At 31.4% G+C, this 13,495-nt stretch overlaps 1 protein-coding gene across 12 annotated transcripts in view; it reads right to left on the bottom strand.

The window, feature by feature from the left end:
• Positions 1–13,495, bottom strand: part of PHF14 (PHD finger protein 14) — a 184,190-nt gene that overhangs the window by 50,721 nt on the left and 119,974 nt on the right. For 4 of the 12 annotated variants that reach the window (XR_007922234.2, XM_051852935.2, XM_051852937.2 and 1 more), the window contains exons 17-18: positions 1,790–1,819; positions 909–1,026 (exon numbers count right to left, since the gene is read on the bottom strand). Coding sequence is in view for 10 of the 12 variants with exons in the window: in XM_051852935.2 (XP_051708895.1) it covers positions 909–1,026; positions 1,790–1,819 (148 nt within the window). In the remaining 2 variants the exon portion in view is untranslated. Of the gene's footprint in view, positions 1–457; positions 723–908; positions 1,027–1,789; positions 1,820–5,269; positions 5,310–6,749; positions 10,378–13,495 lie in introns of those variants that run through there. The other 8 variants (XR_007922235.2, XM_051852938.2, XM_051852939.2 and 5 more) reach the window with 5 other exon arrangements.

Here is a 13,495-nt window from a genome sequence, read left to right on the forward strand (position 1 = left end):
AAAGTTTATTTTGGAAGACAAATTATTAAACAATTTTATCAGAAATAAAATAAATATCAAAAATACAACTAAGAATATGAAAACTAGTTGTTTTAAGGAACAAGGACCTTAATTCAAAATATATGCACTACATTTTCAGATGACCCATCTTAAAACAAATTGGATTTTACTAGCTTTTTTGTTGACTAACATAATTTATTATGATCCAGGGTGGAATTTTCCTGTCATCCCTGATGTGTGGGAAATTAGCAATTGGTTACTTTTTTGGCTAAAAGGACACCACTAAATATGCTTCAGCACTATAGTGAATATAAAAACAACAACAACAACAACAACAACAAAACAGCAAAATATTCTCCAGAAGAGATTTATATCATTTAACAAATTTTTTTCCTTACTTTAAAGGGAATAAAATAAATATGTCCATAAAGCACATTAAATTAAAACATTGGTCCCTCATATTCCAAATTTCTTTTTATTTATTTATTTTTTATTATTATTTTTTGCCAGGCAGAGTTAGACAGTAAGAGAGAGAGACAGACAGAGAGAGAGTTATAGACAGTGAGAGAGAGACAGAGAGAAAGGTCTTCCTTCCATTGGTTCACTCCACTAATGGCCACTATGGCTGGTGCTGCGCCGATCCAAATCCAGGAGCCGGGTACTTCCTCCTGGTCTCCCATGCCGTCCTCTGCTGCCCTCCCGGGCCACAGCAAAGAGCTGGACTGGAAGAGGAGCAACCGGGACTAGTACCCGGCGCCCCAACCAGGACTAGAACCTGGGGTGCACGCACCGCGGGTGGAGGATTAGCTAAGTGAGCCATGGCGCCGGCTCCAAGTCTCTTTAAAGTTAGGATGTCAGTGATGTGATACAGAAAAGCTGTCCTCTTTCCTACAGACCTTCCCTCTTACCTTAGAAGATGAAGAATCACACTCCTGACATATCCATCCATAACCTGTTTGTTTAGGAGACTTTTTCAAAGGAGGATCCAAACAGCCAAAATGGTAGCACAGTCTGCACTCATCACACCTGTAGGATAAACAAATTTATGGTGTATCTTAATGATATAAAAACCAGGTATCTCAAAGACAAAGAGACAAATTTGTGCACTGTTAATTCTATCCTTGGTTCATGAGATTATTAAATTAATTATTAAATTAATGTTTTTGACAAAGGCAACCTAAACCTGTAATAAATGTTTTAGAAAAAAATACAAATATAATCCAATTGACAAAACAATATTCAGCAATTTTTGGTGATATAAATCTTAAGAGCATATGAATGAATGTATGTGTATAATCATACATGCTCAAAACTAATGATCATAACCATTTCAATTCTGAACTTACAGAATTAATCATTTCCTAACAGCTTAACAGCATTTAGTAATTTAAGATACATATGTATTATTTAAGGTTATAAATTCAAAATAATACATTGTAATTATTTTAAAAATTTTAGAACTCTAAGGAATTGTAGTCAGCTGCAATCAATGCTATACAACTTATATCTCATCTCTCTTCTCCAAGTAAAAGTGGACCGTAAATAAACTTTATAATGTATAACATGTTAAAACAATCTATATCAAATAAAAATAATCATATGTTAAATCATAGAATTCTTAAATATACAAAGGGGTAAGAAATCACTCTATGAGTACAATATTCTCTCAAATATGATATGTCATTTTCTCAAAGTGCATTTGGTTTTGTCTAGTACATTAAAAACTTATTAACATTTTGATAATATCTTTGTCACCTCTGATGTACAAAAGCTAAGAAAACTATCATACCTATTCTTCGTTTCAGACAATCTCATCCTGCTGACAATGAAGAAAAATCTGTATTATTTCAGTGGTTTGTAAAAAAAATTTGCATTAATTGGAATAACAAGACCAAAACTTAACAACAAATAACAAAGATGTATACATCTTACAGAGGTGGTATAGTCCTCATTTTCTTTGTGCTTTTTTTAAAAAAATTAAAGAATACTTTCTCTACAAATTTTCAAATTCTCTGTTTATCTCTACTAATTTAAAACTTCGAAAGCCAAGAAATTTACAATTAAGAAACCAAGGGGAAAATTTATAAAGCACATATTACTTAAACAAAATGCAAAATTACTATTCAGTTACCTTTGTTAGGAAAAAGAGGGAAGAAATTATTGTTGTGTAAACAACACATAAAGAAAAATAAATGATTTTAAGAAGCAATTACAATAAACTATAATTCTTCTATATTTTTAATTAAAATTTGATATCATGCTACAAAAACTCAATATCCCCAAGATTCACTTTGGGAATCGAGAATTTCAGAAAACTTAGCTAATGTATTCAGGTATAAAGTATCTAAACACAACCACATATTTCAAGTATATACATTTCTTCTTCTACAATTCTTTTCTTATGAGTAAAATAAGCACACATGCTTTTCTAAAAACCTTTTAGACTTGATACAAATTTGAAAATAAAATGTTTACTGTAATTCCAGTCACAAGAATAGAAAATAGAACTAAGTACTCTAGCTACTATAACAATATTGAAAATGAACCATCTAAAGCCAGTTAAAATACCCGTTATTCTAGTATTAATAAAAAACAATAATGAATATGCAGTGGTAAAGATATCAAATGCCAAGTCCACAAAATTTTATGCTTTTCCTTTCTCAATACATCTTATTTACCTTTCAGGGGCTAAAATTTCAATTACATTAAACTTATAGATATAGAAACATTCAGAGCATGAGCATTTCTGAGTTTATGAACAGGCTGAGATTTCAGATAGCCAAGATATACTCCTTCAAACATGACAACTAACATTTCAATCATTTTGGATGTGGTATTAGAATAAATCATGTTATTTGCTTCATCAAGGAAGTACATTGAATATAATTTATTCTGTGTCTGCCACCTCAGTGTGAATCAGATTCTGCTATGCGTCTGTGTCAGTCTCTTGTGTTTGAAGTACCATTAGTCTTCCATTTGAATTCATATATTCAACTTCTCAAAGTTTTCAGGGTCCTCTTTATGTGCTGGAAATTATTAGCTGCTGCTTCATGATGTTTTCACTGTTTTTGTCTAAACACTGTTTACCCAAAATCAATTTGTGGATTCAGATTCCAGATTACTAGAACTTATTAGGGGTATACAAATTGATGGTACAAAAGCAAAACAAAACAAGAAAATGAGAAGTTCTACTGAGTTGAGTACATTGGCTCAATTTTGTTTGTTAACTATTGGCTTTTGTTTTTTTCCCACTACTTCAAGTTATTTGGGCAATGCTCCAAACAGTTCCAAAAGCTTATAATCTTAGTTCCTGACAGATGAAGGTTTACAGTATTAATATTTTCCTAGTTCACATCAAATTACCACCTAAAACTGCATGTTTATTTTAAGTTTATATAGTAATTTTTTCAAATTATGATTTCTAGGGAATACCTCAGTGCAAAATCATGATAAATATAAAAAGGAGTCATCATTCATGATTTATGACCTTCATTTACATAGGTGATTCTTATTGGTAAGTATGGATTCCAGCTAATATACTGAGGACAAGCTTGCTACACTGATAACTTCCCAGTGTGCTGCTAATCTCAATTACTTGTAAAATCATGCTATCATTCAAATTAAGTTTAATGAAAAGAGGAAAATAAAGATTTTATATACTAGCTTGGTCAGAAGATAATTTGAAGTATATGCCATTTGGAAATGATTTAGTCCTTAGATTCCTTCATAAGTGAGTCCTTTCAAAATGAGTTAATTGACAGGTGGAACTCTGTGATGTTTCCAAATAACTAGGGGTGATAGCAAATTTCTATAAAGTGTCTAAGTCACTCAGTAGTGAATAAAAACTGCAACCAATATCAAAAAGGAGTAGTTAATACCCTTAACAACCATTAGCATCCAAGAGAAAAAAAAAACAAAAACAAAAACCACATTCTTTAAGTCAACCGATTTGCTGATAAATAAATGTACATTCATAAACCCTTTGTAGAACTGTCTAAAATTTTTTCCATATAGGGGCCGGCGCCATGGCGCAGTGGGTTAACGCCCTGGCCTGAAGCGCCAGCATCCCATATGGGTGCCGGTTCAAGATCTGGCTGGTCCACTTCCTGTCCAGCTCTCTGCTATGGCCCAGGAAAGCAGTAGAAGATGGCCCAAGTCCTTGGGCCCCTGCACCCACGTGGGAGACCCGGAGGAGGCTCCTGGCTCCTGGATTCGGATCAGCGTAGCTCTGGCCATTGCAGCCATTTGGGGAGTGAACCATTGGATGGAAGATTTCTCTCTCTCTTTCTCTCTCTCTCTCTGCCTCTCCTCTCTCTGTGTAACTCTGACTTTCAAATAAATAAATAAATCTTTAAATAAATAAATAAAATTTTTTTCCATATGAAAAAATTTGGTTGTTTCCACCATAGAATATTGGATTTAAAAAATTCATAGCTTTATGTGCTGGTAAGAAAAATATTCTGAATAACACAAGTAAACTCTAATAGAATTTGCAAGAATTATTATATCATAGACAAATGTAAGAAATAGCATTAAGAACCCTAGATATCAAAGAATAATGCAGATAGTCAAAATAGTGGAATATTTGCTTGACACACACCACTTTGGAATCTTTATCAAATTTTCTCAGTCAAGAAATTCATGTTAGATTTTAGATTAAATCATTTAAAAAACTTTAAAATCAGAAACTCAATAAGGTTCCATAATTATCTGCTACCTAAAAGCTGATATCTAATTAAAGTTGTTATGGATCACTTTTATTTATAAAATAAATATTCTACCTCTATTTCTTATATGTACTTGGAAAAACATAATTGCAGGACACAAATAGTGCATATTTAATTTATCAAAATAGTGACAAAATGCTTAAAAAACTTTTGTAACAATGGTCATTGACTCACAAAACGATAGTGATACAGCATGATTTACTTTATTAAATAACACAAATGTCTGTATAGTAAAAACAGACTATTATATCATTAGCACATATGAAATAGAAAGGAAGTGTCTTACAATGCTAAAAAATATAAAACTGACCAGTAAAGCAACATAGATTTTTAAAATAAAATGCAAGCTGAATGCTTCAAGTATCCATTATTTTACATTACATTATAGAGCATTCTAAAATTTCAGCTTTTAATGAAAATAAAACCTAGTTGTTTAATTATGTTCTTACCAAAGACAACATTCTAGACATCAAATTCATATCACTTATCTTTCACACATTGACTTAATAAAATGCAGTGATCAAATAACATAGTTCTTAAGTTTTTAAAATACTTACTTAGCATATGATTAAGTATAGCATCCTAGACAAAGAAGAGGAACAAAATGATTTATCATCAAATGTGCAATGAATCATACAATAAGTAGTCAGATATTTACCTGACTACTGAGAAGAATGTAAACAAATAAAAAGAAACAACTTATTTATTTCCTCTCTTGCCTAAGAGGCAATATTCCAAAGTTAACTCCCTTAATTTCCAATTGATAATTCCATTAGGAAAGTATGCTAAATAACTCCTTTAAAAACCTAACTGAAACAATTAAGTGTACCTCTTATGCACAATTTTACAATTACATGATAATAAGCTAAACTTCAGGAAGAAGCAAAATCCACAATATGGTCTTAAAAAGAGATGTATGTTTTTCTGAACAAGTGACCTGATAATCACAGCTACAGATTATACCAATGGAAAATTTTACTCAGCTCTCCACCAAGCTTATACAGAATTGAATAATAAATCATTCTGAAAATATACACTATTATATATTCACCTGAAAAACATTCAAGGGAATGTTGTTCAAGGGACTATTGATTGATTGAATTTTCCAACTTTTCCACATCTATGAAAAAATTTCATATAAGAAAGATCCAAAAATTGGTCATGAATATTGCCATTACTTAAATAAAAATCTCACTAGCGGATAAAACACCTACACAAATCCCTTAATCAGTAGTGATTTTTTTTAATTGAACAGTAGCCCATTATTTCAATTAGATATCTCAATAGTTGGAGAAAATATGGATTGCAGCTCATGAGTTAAATCACTTATAAAATAATACAAGCTTGCAAAAAATGTTTCAATTTCCCAGTTTTGGATTAACATTTAATATCAGTAAGTACATTATTTTATTCCTTAAAATTTACAATAATTTTAGTGCAAACCATGTACATGAGCATTCTGCATACAAAATAATTAGAAAATTTATGTGTTTCACAAATATAAGACTAATACGGAGAATCTGAACCTATTAATGTCACTGCAGACTTCTAGCACAAGTAGCAATGAGTGAACAACTAGTAAGAGACAAAATGTATTCTTCCCACATAAATGTATTGAATTTGAAAAAAATGGAACTTTACCCAAATTGAAATCCATATTTAATATTCACTTAAAAAACAGAATCAACTAGCTAGATCTGTAGTATGCTGATTATAGATTAAAAATGAAATGAAAAAATAAATCATGAAATCAAACAATTCATATAAAAATACATGATAAGGTCAAGCACTTTTTTACAGCATGAGAATGATTAGACATTTCCATACCTGAAATATGTCTGCTTTATTCTTTAAAAAACTGATCTCCATCTGTTCATGCCCTTGGAGATTTTTCAGTATTACAACCTGCTATGCTCACAGGCCAGAAAACTTTGTATTTCCCTGTTCATAATTATCTAATTATGCCCTAATCAACAGCACAGATCTTGGTTTTACAATGTAAATCAGATAAATGAGATAATAGCTGGGGTCAATCTTGTTTTATTTACAAAGCCCAGCATGAGAATCCAGTTTCATTGCATTTCATGTACTCTGAACAGCAGTGAATCTTATTGGCAGGCTTACAGAAAGTCTTATTACAATGAACACTAAAGGAAAGAGCTATTTTGATAAGAATTTGTGGCAACCACAACCTTTAACGTTACATAATTTTACAGAGTGCTGATATGCCATGCAACTCTAATACGAAGCTCTTAAATAAGTTCAAATTATCGAAAAACATTTCAGAAAATTAAAAACAAAATTAATCATGTAAATAACCCACTCTGCTGCAGTCTTTCTGAGCTTTTCGAAAAGGTTTTGGAAACATATGAATAAAATATTCCTTTATTATAAATGAAATAAAGACAGTGGAGATTTTGATTTATCAAATAAAGTAATTCTTAAGTATTTAAAATAAGAGTAGTTTTCATCAAGTAATTGAGTTTAAAAGCAGGGAAATAGGATAAGGAGTGTAAATATTCATCAATCTGTTTTTAACAACCTAAGTATAAAATCAGATAAACATTCAAGAAATTCATGAATGACAATGTTATATAAATCAGACATAAATATAATTTCTAAGTTAAGATGAATAAAGTCTAAGCCTGAACCCTATTTTCATGTTCAAATATGACCCTAATTTCCAGTCTTTTTTATTTTTTTTAAACAAAAGAGTAAGTGTCTGGACGAAGGCTACGTTCCTTGATTCCCTTCTGTCTCTAAAACAGTGCTATTCCATTATAAGTGTAAAATAAACCTTTAATGGAATTCATAAAAATAAAAAAATTATTTCATATGTTTCATAGGTGAAACTACTACCATTTTTTTTTTTAATCTAGAAAACAATACTGTTTAAAATCTAAAGACCCTTTTAAGGAAATCAAAAATCACATTCCTTTATCAATCAATGCCAAGCACAACAAATATATATATATATATTTAAATACTATATATGACTGTTTCTCAAAGTGGTATGCCAGACCAGCAGCATCAGCATCACCTGAGAACTTGTTAAGAGATGCAAATTTTCAGATCTCATCCAGACATACTAGACCAGAAATTCCCACTGGGGGAGGGAGTAAGTAGAGAAGGACTTGGGGCAACCACTTGTGTTTTTAAGAAATCCTTGCTGTGATTGTGATGATTACATCTGAGAACTCCTACTATTTATACTATGGCATTCACCTTGCATTTCAAGGACATTTAATTTCCTTCCTGAAATTTTAGTGTTTTTTTTTTCCCTTTCCTTACTGTGTGATAAATACTCAAGATTTAACTGTTACACTATTTTCTATTATATGTATCTGTAAGATAAGAACTATTTAGTACATGTTATCTCAGGTATACATTAACTTCTTTCGAGTAGTATATGGACCAACTATAAACATGAGCTAATTTTATACAGTGGAAATATAAAAGAGTGTAGATTATTAGGAGAAAGTTTATTATTCTAGTCCCTCCTAAAGTTCTTCAACTCTGGGGTCGGCACTGTGGCATAATAGGTTAAGTTACTGCCAATGTTGCTGGCATCTCATACAGGAGCCAGTCTATGTTCTGGCTACACCTCTTTCTACCCAGCTCTCTGCTTATGCCCTGGGAAAGCAGCGGAAGATGGCCCAAGTGGTTGGAACCCTGAATCCATATGAGAGTCCCAGAAGAAGCTCCTAGCTGCTGGCTTTGGATCAGCTCAGTTCGGCCATTTGGGGAGTGAACTGATGGATGGAAGAGCTTTCTCTCTGTCTCTCCCTCTCACTGTCTGTAGCTCTACCTCTCAAATAAATAATAATAATGTTCTTCAACTGTAACCACACTTTGGCAGGCCCCATCATCTTATGAATTATGTGTTTTATACTAGTAATGTAAAAATCACAAAGATTGTTAGGAACAACACCAAATATGAAATAAACACATCTGCTAATAAAAACATCAAGATCTAGAATGATGGTAACATAGTATCTAATTGGAATCAAGGTAAAAAGGGTTTTAATTCAGAATGGCATCCAAATCACAAGGCCTACCTAACTGTTCTCGAAAAGGCTAAAATGAAATGACCAGCAGTAATTTTGCACCATATATTAAAAGAGGGTCAGGACCTAAGGTATTCACATATTTTATTCAAAAAATGGTAATCTGTCATTTTTCTTAAAATCAGCTGGAGTTCAGCAACAGTAACAATTACCAGCTTTCACTTAAGCTTATGTAATAATAAAGTCCTTATTCTTAAGGAAAAGATAGCCTACTGGTTTTGCTAAAGATTAATGTTTCTTCCAATGTTATGCTGTCTCTATGTTAATTTATTTATATGTAATTTTATTCATATTTTGCTACTGTTAAACAATCTTATCCAATCATATGGTTACTACTATAACTATAGATTACTAAAATACAGCAACTTTATAACTTGCTTTATCTATATAACATTGCTTACTCTATTATTAAACTTTAAACTATTTTCAGTTACCACTATACCTGAAAAAAGGTTCAAAACCACACTTGTAAGTCAGGAAAGTCCAAGAAATGATTGACAATTTACATGTATATATGCATTTCAATTTCAAGAGTCTCTTCTAAATCAGTTCAAGATCGAGTGATGGAATATTCAACACATTTCTGTCGTTGACTGAAAACTGGATCATTTAAGCTTGAAGATCAAATTTTAATTCTGTAAAACTCTGGAAAGATACAGATGCTGTTGAAGATCTTTCAGTTGGAAGGTTGGATAGTCAATAAGCTTTGTATCTCCCTCTTTATTTCATAATGTCACATTTAAGTTCAAGAAGATGTATTTATGCTGAACACAGAAAGTTCGTATTAAAACAATGAGGACTGAATAAATTTGGTTCTTACTAAAAATTACCTAGAAGTAAACACACATAAATATTTTTACTCATGAGCTTAAAATCTGAAGTTGTAAAAATTTCATGCTAATAATATTAGTGCTTTCATACTAAGACTGAGTCAAAAACAGACTGTCATATGCTTCACAAGTCTTTCACTTTTGCTGAATATCATAAATAGGAATGGCATGTATATTAAGAATAGTTGTTTCACAATGCAGCATTTCATATATATGTATTGTTGGATGAAACAGATAAGCAGACAAATGGAATGCATTGTCTTTCCTGTTTTCTACTAATATTGTTCAACAACAGGAGTCACAAATTAGGGATTCCTTCCGTAACTCATTCTTCAATAGGTCCACACACTGCATATCATTTTTTGCCAAAGAAGCAAGAGGGAAAGACATTACTTAGTAGGACAATTCTGACAAGACATTTTCCCAGTATTTTTCAACAATGCACATATCAAATATTTCTGATTAGTGCAAAAAAAAAAAAAAAAGGAAAAAAGATTAAAAAAATCCACACAGGCAAATTAACTGCCTTGTCAGACCAAATAACAAACCAATCAATTACATTCTATCCAAACCTGACAAGCAAAGGCAACTTTTGCAGTGATAAGCTTATGGAAAGGACAAGATAGCTGTTCTCCTTTACTTTATGTACTCTATTGAGAGTTTTATCCACATTTTAAAAATCACTTATAAAAGAGGTTTCCAGGATTGCCTCCGAGGATGAGCTGTGGCAGAGTTGGGTCTCATGAAGGGTATCTACACAGTAAAGTGATAAGAAAAGAACATTAACATTTAAAGATCATAGCAGCTCTGCACTACGTCTTATGAAACATACTAACAATACTACAGTAGATTCAAACAACATGATCTGGTCCAAAGAGAAAGATACACTAAAACTAAATGCCATGATCTTGTGTAGCTTCTTATTTATGTAAAATGGAACTATTTTATCATTTGAAACAGTTGCCTCCTCTTGTATTATTATTATTATTTCTGGTTGTCAAATCTTTCTAAAATACATTTATATATATATTTGTATATATAAATGATGAAGAGCTTGTATTTATAAAGGGAAACATAACTGGTCAACAAGTGTTTTTAAACATAGCAGTTTGCTACTATTTTCCATCAAATAAGGTAATTTAACAATTCAGAAAGCATGTGACTATGATAAAAAGCAGCAAACATAATCATAAATAATGTTAAAGGGTTGGTTAATAAAAAGAGTCTCAGGGAGGAATTCTCAAATGATTCTTATTATTGTGCCTAGACAACCTTCCATTGCAAAGATACTGTATCATAACTGTTTTGTTTCAATTATTTGCCTTTGTATCTGTATTTTCAGAGGAGAAATTTTAGGAGTTTAGTGATTAGAAATAACATTTTTTCACAGCAGTAAACATAAAAATTCATTACTTCCTTCAAATATTTAGAACTTGTAGATGAGGTAAAACTGGCAAGTAGTCACACATGCTAGAAAAGGCTCATTTTTTACATTTAACTATTAGAGAGATGTGTTTAAATGCTTCTAAGTTCCTTTGAGAAAAAGAAAGTGAAAAGTGGCACACAGACAAATAGAGCACTACTGAAGAGAGCTACCATGCAAAACTGCATAATCTCCAAAGAAAGCAAAAGCAAATTGTACAAGAAAAAAGAATAAAATGGAAAATACAGTTTTCAGAGAAATGAGGTATTTACCAACATATGAGAAATAACAGAAAGAGTTGACTCCCTTGTTGAATAGTAAGGTCACATGGGCATCAGTCTCTAAAGAGCTTTGAGGACATTCTCAATCTGGTATTCTGAGAAATGTTTTATCTACAGGTTAAGCACTACGAGCAAAGCATAATGCAAGAGGAAGCAACCACATTATTTATATAAGAAGTGCAACCAAGTCTTAATGACAAGCACAAATAATGGAAACAAGCAGAAAACTGAGAAGATATATTTAGATATAGCATTTATATGCCTTCAAATATAGATATGTTAAATGTCATGGAAATCTACTTTAAAATCTCAATTAAAATATAATGTATAGGTTAATTTTTAAAAATTTAAAGAGTTATCGTTAATATTCTTCCACTCTGAATCTCATTTAATATTCTGTGTCTCCCTTGTTGTCAGAATAAGCAATGTGGCTTGTCTTGGCTCATATCTTCCCAAGACAAAATATTGTGCAGTATCATAAATCAAAGATCAAGTTTTGGCTTTGAATTTTTTCCATATGTATCTAGTAAGCCTATTTTAAAATTAGTGTAGAAAAAAGTAATTAACTATTTTCAAAGGCCTTCACTACTGCATGTGCCAGTGACTATCAATATATTCTGCATCCTGTATAGAAATTTCCTGATAGGAGGAAGTATCTACTCCTTTGCCCCAACAAAGTCATATATGTAAGGCAGCATAGTGTGGGGAGGCAGTACACCTAATGATTAGTGCATGAGCTATACAGTCAAGATTGCCTAGATTCAATTTACAATTCCACCACTTTCTAGGAGTGTGAGCATGAGCAAGTAACTCTCAGTTCCCTCACCCATAAAATAGGGATAAAACCAACATCAATCTTATAAACTTGTAAGTACTAAATGAGATAAAATATGGAAAATAGTATTACATTGACTGGCACATACAAGCTTGGAATAAACATTGGCAACTAACACGGAGATCAGTAGATTTACCAAGCACTACTGTAGCATACATTTGGAAGAAAAGAAATTACTCTCTAATACTTAATTACATAATATAATCAACATATAATTGGAAAAAATTTTATTTCACATTATTCAGTATCTTTGTATTTTAGTTATTTCATCTCTAAAATGGAGGTGTGAATATTTTGTAGACAAATAAGAGCAGAGAAGAGAGTTTGGGACATAGCAAGCAAATACTATTAACATAACTCATGGGCCAAACAATTAGAAATGCCAAAAAACAAGATTTTTACATATTCTCCCTATATTTTACATATTTTTCCCTACCTACAAAAATCTATTATCAACTCCAAACTTTGTACTCAAGCTCAATTCAGAACTGTCTACTGTCTATTTGGAATCTCTATTGAGTTGAAAAAAAAATGAGGTAAATGCCTTAATTTTACAGATGAAAAAATCAGAGATGATATGATCCTAGGCCAGAAAGTTAGCTAGCAGCAAATTGTGGAACTGTGTATAGTAGTAGAGTTTCAGTCTTTTCAAATGATTTATCAATGTCTGTAATAATCATTCCCTTGTATAAGTTAATATTATTAATATATTACAATGGAAAATAAACAAAGCACTGCAAAAATAAATCTTACTGAAAATGAAATGAGAAAATTTTATTGCTATATGTGCTTCAAATTATGATGTTTACTATACTAAATTCGCATACAATAGAAATACCACACTTCACTATGTAGTATACCATATGCAGGCTTCTGTTTTCTTTAAATACAGATTACTAATCTCTACTCACTTATTTAAACTAATAAAAAAGAATTTAAAAGTTTAAACACTGATAACATAATAAAAATATTTATGAATCCTAGTTACTTAAAAGTTCAGTGGTTTACTGTAGATTTTGAAGTAAAAGAGTGTGTAATATGGTAAACAATAAACGTGTAAGGTAGGTTAGCCTTGCCCGCATGTCCAACAAAATCATCTAACCATCTTAGTTACATGACAAAATGGATCAAGAAACCATTTTTTTATTCAAATTTTATCAGAAAACCACCTTGATAAGAAAAATTCAGTGGCAGCTGGGCTACCTACATTACCCAAATATGGGTATTTTGAAAATTAAACATAACTGTCCCAATTTTTACTAACAGGAAATCATTTTTACAAAGTACTCTCAAGTAAAGTTTCATTAAAAATAGTTTATGTTCTAATTTCTT

Source organism: Oryctolagus cuniculus, chromosome 16 (assembly GCF_964237555.1).
Source record: "Oryctolagus cuniculus chromosome 16, mOryCun1.1, whole genome shotgun sequence".
Lineage (NCBI taxonomy): Eukaryota > Metazoa > Chordata > Mammalia > Lagomorpha > Leporidae > Oryctolagus > Oryctolagus cuniculus.